This window comes from Pecten maximus, chromosome 14 (genome assembly GCF_902652985.1).
Source record: "Pecten maximus chromosome 14, xPecMax1.1, whole genome shotgun sequence".
NCBI classification, from domain to species: Eukaryota; Metazoa; Mollusca; class Bivalvia; order Pectinida; family Pectinidae; genus Pecten; species Pecten maximus.
In genome coordinates, this window is record NC_047028.1 from 1606438 (window position 1) to 1623713 (window position 17276).

Genomic DNA, 17276 nt, shown 5'->3' on the forward strand with positions numbered 1-17276 from the left:
CGTATCTAGTTTTTATTTTAGTCGAGTGCGTTGGTCATATAATGACAGTCATGATTTATGTTTTTTTCCTACACAGTGCACTTGTAAATTACTGCAACCCTAACATTGAGGAGGCAGCCAACTGGAGATACCTCAGTCATAGTGATAGGTATGTACAATAATACTTCTTCACTTTTGTATGTCTATACAATACTACTACACTTTTGTATGTCTATACAATACTACTACACTTTTGTATGTCTATAGAATACTTCTACACTTTTGTATGTCTATACAATACTTCTACACTTTTGTATGTCCATACAATACTACTACACTTTTGTATGTCTATACAATACTACTACACTTTTGTATGTCCATACAATACTTCTACACTTTTGTATGTCCATACAATACTACTACACTTTTGTATGTCTATACAATACTACTACACTTTTGTATGTCCATACAATACTTCTACACTTTTGTATGTCCATACAATACTACTACACTTTTGTATGTCCATACAATACTACTACACTTTTGTATGTCTATACAATACTACTACACTTTTGTATGTCTATACAATACTACTACACTTTTGTATGTCCATACAATACTACTACACTTTTGTATGTCCATACAATACTACTACACTTTTGTATGTCTACAATACTACTACACTTTTGTATGTTCATACAATACTACTACACTTTTGTATGTCCTATACAATACTACTACGCTTTTGTATGTCCATACAATACTACTACACTTTTGTATGTCCATACAATACTACTACACTTTTGTATGTCCATACAATACTTCTACACTTTTGTATGTCTATACAATACTACTACACTTTTGTGTGTCCATACAATACTTCTACACTTTTGTATGTCCATACAATACTTCTACACTTTTGTATGTCCATACAATACTACTACACTTTTGTATGTCCATACAATACTACTACACTTTTGTATGTCTATACAATACTACTACACTTTTGTATGTCCATACAATACTACTACACTTTTGTATGTCCATACAATACTAGTACACTTTTGTATGTCCATACAATACTACTACACTTTTGTATGTCCATACAATACTACTACACTTTTGTATGTCCCTACAATACTTCTACACTTTTGTATGTCCATACAATACTACTACACTTTTGTATGTCCATACAATACTTCTACACTTTTGTATGTCCATACAATATTACTACACTTTTGTATGTCCATACAATACTACTACACTTTTGTATGTCCATACAATACTTCTACACTTTTGTATGTCCATACAATACTTCTACACTTTTGTATGTCCATACAATACTACTACACTTTTGTATGTCTATACAATACTACTACACTTTTGTATGTGTATACAATACTACTACACTTTTGTATGTCTATACAATACCACTACACTTTAGCAATCAGAACCAGAGGATTTATCTCCCTTTGTAAGAACCACATTCCCTAATGAGTGGTTTACAATGTCACAAGGTTATTATTTTTTCAATATAACTATTTTGTCATGAATAAAATCATATAACCTTTATTGCAGGGATAGATTATGAGAAATATTTGATTATAGGATAAAAACATTACCTTACTATGAAAATAAAAATAATACAACATATTATTGTCATTTTTAGCTCACCTGGACCGAAGGTCCGGTGAGCTTATGCCATGGTGCGGCGTCCGTCGTCTGTCGTCCGCCGTCCGTCCGTCCGTCAACATTTGCTTCAAATCGCTACTAGTCATAAAGTTCTTATTGGATTTTGACCAAATTTGGTCAGAAACATCCTTGGCGGATGGGGATCAGATTTTGCATAAATGATGACTCTGACCCCCAAGGGGCCTGAGGGGAGGGGCCAAATAGAGGAAATTGAGGCAATTCCTTTAAATCGCTACTAGTCATAAAGTTATGAATGGATTTGAACCCACTTTCATCAGAAACATCATTGGGGGAAGGGGAACAGATTTTGCATAAATGGTGACTCTGACCCCCAAGGGGCCAAAGGGGTGGGACTTAATTGGGAAATAGAGGCAATTCCTTTAAATTGCTACTTGTCATAAAGTTATGAAAGGATTTGAACCCAATTTGGTCAGAAACATCATTGGGGGAAGGGAAACAGATTTTGCATAAATGGTGACTCTGACCCTCAAGGGGCCAAAGGGGCGGGGCCTAATAGGGAAATAGAGGTAATTCCTTCAAATCGCTACTAGTCATAAAGTTATGAAAGGATTTGAACCCAATTTGGTCAGAAACATTCTTATGTGAAGGGGAACAGGTTTTGCATAAATGGTGACTCTGACCCCCAGGGGGCCAAAGGGGCGGGGCCTAATAGGGAAAGAGAGGTAATTCCTTCAAATCGCTACTAGTCATAAAGTTATGAAAGGATTTGAACCCAATTTGGTCAGAAACATCATTGGGGGAAGGGGAACAGATTTTGCATAAATGGTGACTCTGACCCCCGAGGGACCAAAGGGGCGGGGCCTAATGGTGAAATAGAGGTAATTCCTTTAAATCGCTACTAGTCATAAAGTTATGAAAGGATTTGAACCCAATTTGGTCAGAAACATCACTGGGGGAAGGGGAACAGATTTTGCATAAATGGTGACTCTGACCCTCAAGGGGCCAAAGGGGCGGGGCCTAATAGGGAAATAGAGGTAATTCCTTCAAATCGCTACTAATCATAAAGTTATCAATGGATTTGAACTCAATTTGGTCAGAAACATTCTTATGTGAAGGGGAACAGGTTTTGCATAAATGGTGACTCTGATCCCCAAGGGGCCAAAGGGGCGGGGCCTAATAGGGAAAGAGAGGTAATTCCTTCAAATCGCTACTAGTCATAAAGTTATGAATGGATTTTAACCCAATTTGGTCAGAAACATTCTTGTGGGAAGGGGAACAGATTTTGCATAAATGATGACTCTGACCCCCGAGGGGCCAAAGGGGCCAAAGGGGCGGGGCCCCATAGGGGAAATAAAGGTAATTCCTTTATATTGCTACTAGTCATATTAGTCAAGTTATAAATGCATGTTATAAACTCAGAGAGTCTGGACTTCATTATTTCATTAAAGCAGTTGGGATCCCCATACTATAACCATATATATCATTGTTTGAGGTTAACAAACAAAAGGAATTGAACATGAACATTATTTTGACATTTGGTCAAATCCAACCAGGTGAGCGATACAGGCCCCATGGGCCTCTTGTTCTTTTTATCACATGAAGAGGAGTTATCTCCCCTTAACATTTAATTACATTTCGCCGTTTTCCTGGTGCCTCAGACCAACATGGCTCCTGACTACATTAGCATATGTATCAGTGTTTTCTGTATTCAGATGTGTGACATTTGATTGGAAATCTTTTTTATGGGAGGTAGCATTTTTTGAGTGTTACATATATCACATCAATAATGAAATTTTCTCACAATCAAAGAAATATAAATGAAGATTGGTTTGTGTGGTGTTACACAATCACAGATGTTACATTAAATAGTTGATTTGTATTGGCTAAGTTGGCCCTTTTTCTTGCCCACAGTCTAAACAACTGTAGCAATGCCATGAATCTGGCCAAGAAGCACTTTAACATCCCTTTAGTGGTACGTCCTGAGGATCTGTCCAGTCCTGACCTTGATGAACTCTCCGGAATGACTTATCTGTCATACTTCATGAAGATTGACTCACCGGGCTACAATGCAACCAGGAACATGGTCCGCAACCTTCTCAAGACTGGTAGCTTCAACAACTTCACGGTAGGTATTCAAATCTGGTTTAGAATGCTGACTCTATATATATATATACTTCTCTAAAATCCTATTATCTGGAGTTAAATCTCGTTTGAGAATCCACGTATCGTGACTTAGCATTTCTATAACTGTATCGGGTATTGTGACTTAGCATTTCTATAACTGTATCACGTATTGTGACTTAGCATTTCTATAACTGTATCACGTATCGTGACTTAGCATTTCTATAACTGTATCAGGTGTCGTGACTTAGCATTTCTATAACTGTATCAGGTGTCGTGACTTAGCATTTCTATAGCTGTATCGGGTGTCGTGACTTAGCATTTCTATAGCTGTATCGGGTGTCGTGACTTAGCATTTCTATAGCTGTATCGGGTATTGTGACTTAGCATTTCTATAACTGTATCACGTATTGTGACTTAGCATTTCTATAACTGTATCACGTATTGTGACTTAGCATTTCTATAACTGTATCACGTATTGTGACTTAGCATTTCTATAGCTGTATCAGGTGTCGTGACTTAGCATTTCTATAACTGTATCAGGTATTGTGACTTAGCATTTCTATAACTGTATCAGGTGTCGTGACTTAGCATTTCTATAACTGTATCACGTATTGTGACTTAGCATTTCTATAACTGTATCAGGTGTCGTGACTTAGCATTTCTATAACTGTATCAGGTGTCGTGACTTAGCATTTCTATAGCTGTATCGGGTGTCGTGACTTAGCATTTCTATAGCTGTATCGGGTGTCGTGACTTAGCATTTCTATAGCTGTATCGGGTGTCGTGACTTAGCATTTCTATAGCTGTATCAGGTGTCGTGACTTAGCATTTCTATAGCTGTATCGGGTGTCGTGACTTAGCATTTCTATAGCTGTATCGGGTGTCGTGACTTAGCATTTCTATAGCTGTATCGGGTATTGTGACTTAGCATTTCTATAACTGTATCACGTATTGTGACTTAGCATTTCTATAACTGTATCACGTATTGTGACTTAGCATTTCTATAACTGTATCACGTATTGTGACTTAGCATTTCTATAGCTGTATCAGGTGTCGTGACTTAGCATTTCTATAACTGTATCAGGTATTGTGACTTAGCATTTCTATAACTGTATCAGGTGTCGTGACTTAGCATTTCTATAACTGTATCACGTATTGTGACTTAGCATTTCTATAACTGTATCAGGTGTCGTGACTTAGCATTTCTATAACTGTATCAGGTGTCGTGACTTAGCATTTCTATAGCTGTATCGGGTGTCGTGACTTAGCATTTCTATAGCTGTATCAGGTGTCGTGACTTAGCATTTCTATAGCTGTATCAGGTATCGTGACTTAGCATTTCTATAACTGTATCTGATATTTCAACTTAGCATTTCTATAACTGTATCAGGTATCGTATGGCTGCCGAGTGTTTATATTTACTGATTTGACAATTTTTATCTGTAATCTCCATTGAATGATTAATAGACATGTAAAATATTGTATCACAGTGAGTACCGGTATATAATGTATTTAGTAGTGTTGGTAAAATCAGGTGTCACCAATTATAAGAAATAATTGTTCAAGATGTGTTCTACAGGACGACTGGGCTGACGGCAGACTTCTGTGTAACCTAGTTACCTCCCTTGGAGAGCCGACTTCACCTGTTGGGAGTCCAGCAGAAAACTTACAGTTAGGTAAGACAGTAGGAAAGTAAAACATCTGTATGCCCTGTAGCTTACCACAAATGTTTGGCATAGTTTTTAAAGTGTTACATCTTTAACAACTCTGGACCAGTGGGTACTTTTCCCACCTGCTTCAGGTATATACTTATTAGTAAGCTATCGTAAAGATAGATGTTTTATAGTCGTATATCTCCCACTCAGTATTAGTACTGGCTTCGTGCCTCCATTCATACTTAAACCTTGTAATGATTATGATATGTTTTGTTGCGTCAGAAATCACCATTAAGATTTGTGTATTGACCAGGTATTGATGCGGCCCGTAGACTCGGTGTGGAGCCCATCCTCACTTCCAAGGAGATGTGTGACCCCGAGGTGGACCATATCGGGATCATGGCATATGCTGCATACTTCAGCAACTTCAAACCTGTCCGCACTGCAGCAGAAAAAGTTGTAATGGAAGCAGGACCGAGGAATGTCTTTGTTGACCAGGAGGTACCACAAGTCTTTGTTCTGTTACTAAGTATTTGTTTCCGTTCTTATATTAGATATCTTTGAGTAAGTTTTTAATTTCTCACTTGTTCTCTAAATAAATAATCTGTTATGTTAAAGATAATTTTTCTTTGTTTTTGTCTATAATATAAACATTGATATTTTTACATTTAAACTGTCTGATATAACATCAAAGAAAAAATGTGTCCGGTCTGTATCTCCCACATTCAAAAGAAGGTCATAGGGACCTACATTTTGACCTTTGACATAGATCAAAGAAAAAAATTGTATGGGCTCTATCACCTAAATTACTTGACACTTCATACTTAGAGCACGAGTTCACTGAGGTGAGGTGATGTGTCTGTCAAAAGTAGGTCACAGACCTATATTTTGACCTTTGACCTACATCAAAGAAAAGGTTTGTTGGGCTGTATGGCATGGAACAAGCTTGTTTATTATGAATATATCATCTATGTATTTTTGGCATATAATTCGACATCTGATGGAGACTTGTAACTTGCCAAGTTTTTTTTGTTTTTCTTGAAATCATTTCAAAATCAATGTTTCTAGTATGCTTTCATTTTCCCAAACTGTGATTTATAATTTATTCATATTATATTTTCGAAACATGTTAACCTTTAATTAGTTTATAATAAAAGTCTACTTGATTTGTGAATTTTTCGTGAACTTTTTCAGGCCGATTTCTCACTTCGTATTGACGATCCTGAACTGACCGCAGGAGATGTGCGGGCCGAGATAAAGGGACCGGACTCCAATCCTACAGTATACTTCAACTGGGTGGGAAGTCGTACTACGGGAACATTCACCCCTACAGAGACTGGGCACCACAGGGTGAGGATTACCACTATATCTAGATGTTATTTATTAAAACCCACATAATTACAAACGTTTTCAAACTTCAATATCAATATTCATTTTCAAAGATCCTCTTTACTCATCAGTTGTTTTGCATGCAAATATGATTTTGTGATCCGATCCCCACACATACACAAACAGCTATGATCTATTTCACCCCTAGGACACTGATGGGTTCGTGAACATGATTTATTAAAACTACTGAATTATTTTTGTAAGCTGTAGCTCCAGGTAAGTGGTTATATTTGACACCTGGACCTCTATACTTTCCTTTTCATAATTAACAACACTTACCATTGTCTGGATTTAAAGTACTAAATTATATACTCACTATTCCTTATTTGGACTGACCCTGTGATGTAGTGCCCATTATCTCCAAATATCTATCTCGAACAGTTCTTGAATTGAATCGAAAACATGGAAAATAACCATGAAGCATAACAACTCCAATGTCAGCAAGGTCATACTATCTTCCTCTAAATTGTAAAGTTGAAAATATTTTAGTTAATCAGCACATGAATTCAAATTGTTCTGTTTATGACATACATCCATTAACTTTATTTATGTTGATATAACTGTATGGTTTTATATTTTTACAGCTGAATGTTTTTTGCGAGAACTCCCTCATTGTTGGATGTCCAGTGTCCTTCAAGGTCATAGCTGATAGGTCAAGGGTCAGATACATCGGCCCTGACAGGTGTGCTGCGGGTCTTATCTCTGAACTTAAGGTTAGTTACAGTCACAGTGTATAAAGGTAGGCTGAGCTCATCTGTCCAACCTCATCGGCCCCTTGGATTATACAGTGACCTTATCAGAGTTAGAGATACCCTTTGGTTATCAGATATGCTAATACCACTAGATGGGGGTTAATTTAGATAGAAATTCATTTCAGCATTTTTCATAGAAATGAAATATGGAATTAGAATATGTTTGTAGTTGTATTCATTGTACTAATTTATCTAACAATTTTTTACATAAAAATCAAATAAATACAGAAAAAAAAAAAATACTGTGGGCACTGTAAGCTGACATCATTACTGCAAAATACAATGATATAAAAACGGGTTAGAGGTCGGTTAGAGGTTGGATGATTAACAAGATAAACGTCCTTTGATTAATTTGATCCTGTTTTTAACTGTTATTTATGTTGCTAGGTTGATGTGACGAGTGCAGGACAGGGCGACATCCAATGTGAGGCAAGAGCACCTAATGGACGTACCCAAAACTTAGCAGCTGTTTATCGTAACGGCAATTATGTGATGCACTTTACACCATCAGAAGTTGGTAGGTGATTCCTTACTTAATGTTGAAATTTAATCATCGGTCTCGGCCAGATTTAATTTACAGTAAAACGCTGCATATCAGAATTATAATATCTGATCAACATTGTTGAGTACTGACATAAGTAATACAGTAATATGTGTGATCAACATTGTTGAGTACTGACATAAGCTGTATATGTGATCAACATTGTCGAGTACTGACATAAGCTGTATGTCTGACCAACATTGTCGAGTACTGACATAAGCTGTATGTCTGACCAACATTGTCGAGTACTGACATAAGCTGTTTGTCTGATCAACATTGTTGAGTACTGACATAAGCTGTTTGTCTGATCAACATTGTTGAGTACTGACATAAGCTGTTTGTCTGATCAACATTGTTGAGTACTGACATAAGCTGTATATGTGATCAACATTGTCGAGTACTGACATAAGCTGTATGTCTGATCAACATTGTTGAGTACTGACATAAGCTGTTTGTCTGATCAACATTGTTGAGTACTGACATAAGCTGTATATGTGATCAACATTGTCGAGTACTGACATAAGCTGTATGTCTGACCAACATTGTCGAGTACTGACATAAGCTGTATGTCTGACCAACATTGTCGAGTACTGACATAAGCTGTTTGTCTGATCAACATTGTTGAGTACTGACATAAGCTGTTTGTCTGATCAACATTGTTGAGTACTGACATAAGCTGTTTGTCTGATCAACATTGTTGAGTACTGACATAAGCTGTATGTCTGACCAACATTGTCCAGTACTAACATAAGCTGTTTGTCTGATCAACATTGTTGAGTACTGACATAAGCTGTATGTCTGATCAACATTGTCGAGTACTGACATAAGCTGTATATCTGATCAACATTGTCAAGTACTGACATAAGCTGTATGTCTGATCAACATTGTCGAGTACTGACATAAGCTGTATGTCTGATCAACATTGTCGAGTACTGACATAAGCTGTATGTTTGATCAACATTGTCGAGTACTGACATAAGCTGTTTGTCTGATCAACATTGTCGAGTACTGACATAAGCTGTATGTTTGATCAACATTGTCGAGTACTGACATAAGCTATATATCTAATCAACATTGTCGAGTACTGACATAAGCTGTTTGTCTGATCAACATTGTCGAGTACTGACATAAGCTGTATGTCTGATCAACATTGTCGAGTACTAACATAAGCTGTATGTCTGACCAACATTGTCCAGTACTGACATAAGCTGTATGTTAATCAACATTGTCGAGTACTGACATAAGCTGTATGTTAATCAACATTGTCGAGTACTGACATAAGCTGTTTGTCTGATCAACATTGTCCAGTACTGACATAAGCTGTTTGTCTGATCAACATTGTCGAGTACTGACATAAGCTGTATGTTAATCAACATTGTCGAGTACTGACATAAGCTGTATGTTAATCAACATTGTCGAGTACTAACATAAGCTGTTTGTCTGATCAACATTGTCGAGTACTGACATAAGTAATAATATGTCTGATCAACATTGTCGAGTACTGACATAAGCTATATATCTAATCAACATTGTCGAGTACTGACATAAGCTGTTTGTCTGATCAACATTGTCGAGTACTGACATAAGCTGTATGTCTGATCAACATTGTCGAGTACTAACATAAGCTGTATGTCTGACCAACATTGTCCAGTACTGACATAAGCTGTATGTTAATCAACATTGTCGAGTACTGACATAAGCTGTATGTTAATCAACATTGTCGAGTACTGACATAAGCTGTATGTTAATCAACATTGTCGAGTACTGACATAAGCTGTATGTTAATCAACATTGTCGAGTACTGACATAAGCTGTTTGTTTAATCAACATTGTCGAGTACTGACATAAGCTGTTTGTCTGATCAACATTGTCGAGTACTGACATAAGCTGTATGTTAATCAACATTGTCGAGTACTGACATAAGCTGTATGTTAATTAACATTGTCGAGTACTAACATAAGCTGTTTGTCTGATCAACATTGTCGAGTACTGACATAAGTAATAATATGTCTGATCAACATTGTCGAGTACTGACATAAGCTGTATGTTAATCAACATTGTCGAGTACTGACATAAGCTGTTTGTCTGATCAACATTGTCGAGTACTGACATAAGTAATAATATGTCTGATCAACATTGTCGAGTACTGACATAAGCTGTATGTTAATCAACATTGTCGAGTACTAACATAAGCTGTTTGTCTGATCAACATTGTCGAGTACTGACATAAGTAATAATATGTCTGATCAACATTGTCGAGTACTGACATAAGTAATAATATGTCTGATCAACATTGTCGAGTACTGACATAAGTAATAATATGTCTGATCAACATTGTCGAGTACTAACATAAGCTGTTTGTCTGATCAACATTGTCGAGTACTGACATGCTGTCTGTGTTCCAGGTATCTGGCAGGTATCCGTACTGTATGATGGAGAACACGTTTCGGACAGTCCATTCAATGTGACTGTGTTTGATCCATCTAAGGTCCGTGTATACGGACTGGAAGGAGGTGCTGTTGGAATGGGACTCAAATTTCATGGTAAGTGTTGTTGTTTTTTTTTTTTTAAGTTTTTTATAATTCAACAACTACACTTATTTGACGTAGATGTAGTAGTTGAAGTTATTTGTATATTATCGAAACTGATTATATTTGTTTTATTTCCAGCAGGAAACAAACATCATAAATATTATCCTGGGATACAATTGTGGGATGGCAATATTTAGGTTATTTTAATCTGTATCTCTAAATACCTCTAAATAGTTTTATATGTCTTTTTGATACAGCTGACACGTCGGAGGCTGGAACAGGGGAGGTAACTGTACAGGTGTCATGTAACGGCTCACATGTCCCCGCCTATATCCATCAGGACAGAGTAGGCCTGTACAGCATTGATTTCACGCCCCAGGGGGCAGGCACATACAGGGTCGAGGTCTACTTCAGCGACGCAGAGGTCAGAGGTCAGTGACTCAGATTATCATATGAATTAATACAGTTTCTAGAGGTACATATTTTGCTTCAAGTGGAAATTAAACAATTTCATCTTCAAATTTTGGTATGAATGCTTTTCACAAGAATAAGTTAAGAAAATGCATTCGTGAAAAATTGAAAATTTGATTAGACGAGGGTTTTTGCTGCTTGTATGTGTCAATGATTCTTCTTGTGTTCCGTGGTAAATCTATACACAAACTCTACATCAATTAACTGAAATCAGAAGCATTGGTATACTCTCATTCTCCTTATCAATTAACATGATGTGTCACCAATTAATGGTAAATCATATATTGTAGTATATCATTGGGGATGTTGGGGATGTTGGTGAATTGTTGGAGAATTAATGTTTTAATAAAACTGATAGACATGTCCGGGTGTTGTCATCATGACAGGTTCCCCCTACACACTGGAGATTGTCGACTCGGCCCAGGTTACCGTTTCTGGGGATGGTCTCACCTTGGTTCCAGTCAACCGCACAGCAAGCTTCGTCGTTGACACACAAGGATCCGGGTCTGGAAACGTAGATGTGGAAATAATGGGTAGGTGTTTGTACGGATGTGGGCGTGGGTAGATGAGGTGTGTGTGTGTCTGTGTATGGATGTGGGCGTGTGGAGATGAGGTGTGTGGGTGTCTGTTTGTATGGATGTGGGCGTGCGGAGATGAGATGTGAGGGCATCTGTTTGTATGGATGTGGGCATGTGGAGATGAGATGTGTGGGTGTCTGTGTATGGATGTGGGCGTGTGGAGATGAGGTGTGTGGGTGTCTGTTTGTATGGATGTGGGCGTGGGTAGATGAGGTGGGTGTGTCTGTGTATGGATGTGGGCGTGTGGAGATGAGGTGTGTGGGTGTCTGTTTGTATGGATGTGGGCGTGCGGAGATGAGATGTGAGGGCATCTGTTTGTATGGATGTGGGCATGTGGAGATGAGATGTGTGGGTGTCTGTGTATGGATGTGGGCGTGTGTAGATGAGGTGTGTGGGTGTCTGTTTGTATGGATGTGGGCATGTAAAGTAAGGTGTCAGGACATCTATGGGTATGGATATTGGTGTGTGTATGTGTGGTTGTGCCGGGATAGGTAGTGAGAGAGACTATAATATTACATAGATGGATGGTGAGAGACTGTAATACTACATAGATGGATGGTGAGAGACTGTAATACTACATAGATGGATGGTGAGAGGCTGTAATACTACATAGATGGATGGTGAGAGACTGTAATACTACATAGATGGATGGTGAGAGACTGTAATACTACATAGATGGATGGTGAGAGACTGTAATACTACATAGATGGATGGTGAGAGACTGTAATACTACATAGATGGATGGTGAGAGGCTGTAATACTACATAGATGGATGGTGAGAGACTGTAATACTACATAGATGGATGGTGAGAGACTGTAATACTACATAGATGGATGGTGAGAGACTGTAATACTACATAGATGGATGGTGAGAGGCTGTGTAATACTACATAGATGGATGGTGAGAGGCTGTAATACTACATAGATGGATGGTGAGAGACTGTAATACTACATAGATGGATGGTGAGAGACTGTAATACTACATAGATGGATGGTGAGAGACTGTAATACTACATAGATGGATGGTGAGAGGCTGTAATACTACATAGATGGATGGTGAGAGGCTGTAATACTACATAGATGGATGGTGAGAGACTGTAATACTACATAGATGGATGGTGAGAGGCTGTAATACTACATAGATGGATGGTGAGAGACTGTAATACTACATAGATGGATGGTGAGAGGCTGTAATACTACATAGATGGATGGTGAGAGGCTGTGTAATACTACATAGATGGATGGTGAGAGACTGTAATACTACATAGATGGATGGTGAGAGGCTGTAATACTACATAGATGGATGGTGAGAGGCTGTAATACTACATAGATGGATGGTGAGAGGCTGTAATACTACATAGATGGATGGTGAGAGGCTGTAATACTACATAGATGGATGGTGAGAGACTGTAATACTACATAGATGGATGGTGAGAGACTGTAATACTACATAGATGGATGGTGAGAGGCTGTAATACTACATAGATGGATGGTGAGAGGCTGTAATACTACATAGATGGATGGTGAGAGGCTGTGTAATACTACATAGATGGATGGTGAGAGACTGTAATACTACATAGATGGATGGTGAGAGACTGTGTAATACTACATAGATGGATGGTGAGAGGCTGTAATACTACATAGATGGATGGTGAGAGACTGTAATACTACATAGATGGATGGTGAGAGACTGTGATACTACATAGATGGATGGTGAGAGGCTGTAATACTACATAGATGGATGGTGAGAGACTGTAATACTACATAGATGGATGGTGAGAGGCTGTCTATACATACTACTATATAATAGCGGGGGAATGTGGCTGGTAGTGGTTCTATATAGTATAGACAGATTTAGTACAAAATATGTAGTGTTAACTACTAGATACACCCGTAAATCATTTTACAAATTCATTTCAACAAAGTCCTAAATTTGTGTTTACTTACAACTGTCATTAAACAGAATAAACAAATATGTATTCACAGCTCACTTAGATCTCTGTTGAAATCTTGTGAATCTGATCTGAATTTAAATTCAGACAAATTCTGCCTGATAATATTATTTCCCATAGGTCACAACAGTGGTCCAAACATCAACAATAAACACCTACCTAAACTGTGTTAATGCATCTTTTCATCAATCAACCGGATTGTTTAGGAGATTTAAGTTGTGTATAAAAGCGTACTCTTATATAATATTAGTTCAGTCATGATATTATCCCTCTTATAGCTCATTTACTGACCTGAGTTCTAACAACTCCTGAACCCATCATTGTGTCTCATTTTGATAATCATCATCACATATAATTACATTGATATATTGTAATAACCCTGGTACCTTGTAATGGCCCTGGTACCTTGTAATAACCCTCAGCTGGTACCTTGTAATGACCCTGGTACCTTGTAATAACCCTGGTACCTTGTAATAACCCTGGTACCTTGTAATAACCCTCAGCTGGTACCTTGTGATAACCCTGGTACCTTGTAATAACCCTGGTACCTTGTAATAACCCTGGTACCTTGTGATAACCCTGGTACCTTGTAATAACCCTGGTACCTTGTAATAACCCTGGTACCTTGTGATGACCCTGGTACGTTGTAATAACCCTGGTACCTTGTAATAACCCTGGTACCTTGTGATAACCCTGGTACCTTGTAATAACGCTGGTACTTTGTGATAACCCTGGTACCTTGTAATAACCCTGGTACCTTGTGATAACCCTGGTACCCCATGATAACCCTAGTACCTTGTGAAAACCCTGGTACCTTGTGATAAACCTGGTACCCCATAATAACCCTGGTACCTTGTGATAACCCTGGTACCTTGTGATAACCCTGGTACCTTGTAATGACCCTGGTACCTTGTAATGACCCTGGTACCTTATGATAACCCTGGTACCTTGTGATAACCCTGGTACATTGTAATGACCCTGGTACCTTGTGATGACCCTGGTACCTTGTGATAACCCTGGTACCTTGTAATAACCCTGGTACCTTGTGATAACCCTGGTACCTTGTAATAACCCTGGTACCTTGTAATAACCCTGGTACCCATGATAACCCTGGTACTTTGTGATAACCCTGGTACCTTATGATAACCCTGGTACCTTATGATAACCCTGGTACCTTGTAATGACCCTGGTACCCATGATAACCCTGGTACCTTGTAATAACCCTGGTACCTTGTAATAACCCTGGTACCTTGTGATAACCCTGGTACCCCATAATAACCCTAGTACCTTGTGAAAACCCTGGTACCCCATGATAACCCTGGTACCTTGTGATAACCCTGGTACCTTGTGATAACCCTGGTACCTTGTAATGACCCTGGTACCTTATGATAACCCTGGTACCTTGTGATAACCCTGGTACCTTATGATAACCCTGGTACCTTATGATAACCCTGGTACCTTGTGATAACCCTGGTACCTTGTGATAACCCTGGTACCTTGGGATAACCTTTGTTCCTTGTGATAACCTTTGTACCTTGTAATAACCCTGGTACCTTGTAATAACCCTGGTACATTGTAATGACCCTGGTACCTTGTGATAACCCTGGTACATTGTAATGACCCTGGTACCTTGTAATAACCCTTGTACCTTGTGATAATTAACCCTGGTGCCTTGTGATAACCCTGGTACCTTGTGATAACCCTGGTACCTTGTGATAATTAACCCTGGTACCTTGTGATAACCCAGGTACGTTGTGATAATTAACCCTGGTACCTTGTGGAACCCCCATACCTAAATTACTTTTGGAGTGTTTTTGACTTTTACAATCTCCACACATGATTTCAATGTTGTCCGTTAAATTAATGAGGATTTGAGTGATGTAATTATATTTGTTGTTTTTAGCAGGGTTCTTAATTATTTCTGATGATGTTGAGAATAAATATAACATCAACCATGAAATTTTACTGTCACAAGGTGAATGTTTCTTGTACATTCCAAATTGTATGAAGGTAACAGAAAACCCTGTCTAATGAGGATATTGGCAGGACGGAAAGATTTTGTCTGATTATAGAAGTTTCTGATTTATCGTGGTACCATGGCATGTAGATCTGGGAAATTGAAAACCAAAATTGATTTTAAAAAAGCCAGACATCATTGATAGTATCCTTGTTGATTAACAGAATACTACAGTCAATCTGTCTGCTGGAAAGTTAAATTAAGACAACAAATACCATACTGATTCAGATACATCTGGTGTCTCAACAGATGTGATTAGAAGTATCTGGTTCCCTTGTACTTTCAGGGGTTTTACTAACATAACATGAGTTCCCTGGTACACCATTAGTGTGTGGAGAGTTTAACATATAAACATGAGTTCCCTGGTACACCATTAGTTTGTGGAGAGTTTAACATATAATATTGACAGGATTCACAAAAGTCATACGGTCCTTAGGGATTGCAGAATTAACCATTATTTGTAATTATTGGAAATCCTAGCTGTTTCAAAATGCCAATTTTAAGAGAAGTTAACTGTTGTTTACATTCCAAATTGTGTGACAATAACAACAACTGTTTATAGAAGACAGCTGACCCATCACCTCATATCTGTCAGTAAACATTTCAATGTTACAAAACTGATTTAAAAAATAAAGATTTCAGCTGTCAGATATTGGGTAATTGGTCAGTTGTAATTGAAACATACTCTAAATGATAAACTTAAAATTCTGCATACAAGTATATATTTCTGAATTTGTGATGATTTTCCAGATGAAACTATATATTCCAATTCAATAGATTTTGTATGTCAAATAAGTAATGAGTAGGAACAAAAATCTGAAAATGTATGTATTCTGAATCATGTTCTCAAAACATGTTTATTTCACTGTAAATAGTATTAATCCAACTGATTTGTTTCAATAGGAACCAAGTTCATCACAAAATCAAAAGTTATTTAGCTTCTGCATGTCATTAATACTAAAGGTTGGTTAAATCTAAAAAGATTATATGATTTAAAAAATGTAATCAATAAAACGAATATTAATGGTACAGTCAGTTAGGTAAAGGGAGATAACTCAACAGAATAAGATACCTGATGGTACAGTCAGTTAGGTAAAGGTAGATCACTCAACAGAATAAGATACCTGATGGTACAGTTAGTTAGGTAAAGGGAGATAACTCAACAGAATAAGATACATGATGGTACAGTCAGTTAGGTAAAGGGAGATAACTCAACAAAATAAGATACCTGATGGTACAGTTAGTTAGGTAAAGGGAGATAACTCAACAGAATAAGATACATGATGGTACAGTCAGTTAGGTAAAGGGAGATAACTCAACAGAATAAGATACATGATGGCACAGTCAGTTAAGTAAAGGGAGATAACTCAACAGAATAAGATACATGATGGTACAGTCAGTTAGGTAAAGGGAGATCACTCAACAGAATAAGATACATGATGGTACAGTCAGTTAGGTAAAGGGAGATCACTCAACAGAATAAGATACATGATGGTACAGTCAGTTAGGTAAAGGGAGATCACTCAACAGAGTAAGATACATGATGGTACAGTCAGTTAGGTAAAGGGAGATAACTTGACGAAATAAGATACCTGATGGTACAGTTAGATAGGTCAATTTATTAATTTCAATCA

At 37.7% G+C, this 17276-nt stretch overlaps 1 protein-coding gene across 1 annotated transcript in view; it reads left to right on the forward strand.

Annotated features, from left to right (window-relative positions):
- Positions 1-17276, forward strand: part of LOC117342596 (filamin-A-like) — a 111317-nt gene that overhangs the window by 14675 nt on the left and 79366 nt on the right. The window contains 10 exon segments of the mRNA XM_033904790.1: positions 77-148; positions 3544-3757; positions 5336-5432; positions 5725-5912; positions 6606-6761; positions 7385-7513; positions 7940-8069; positions 10499-10636; positions 10882-11055; positions 11482-11628. Of these exon segments, the coding sequence (XP_033760681.1) occupies positions 77-148; positions 3544-3757; positions 5336-5432; positions 5725-5912; positions 6606-6761; positions 7385-7513; positions 7940-8069; positions 10499-10636; positions 10882-11055; positions 11482-11628 (1445 nt within the window).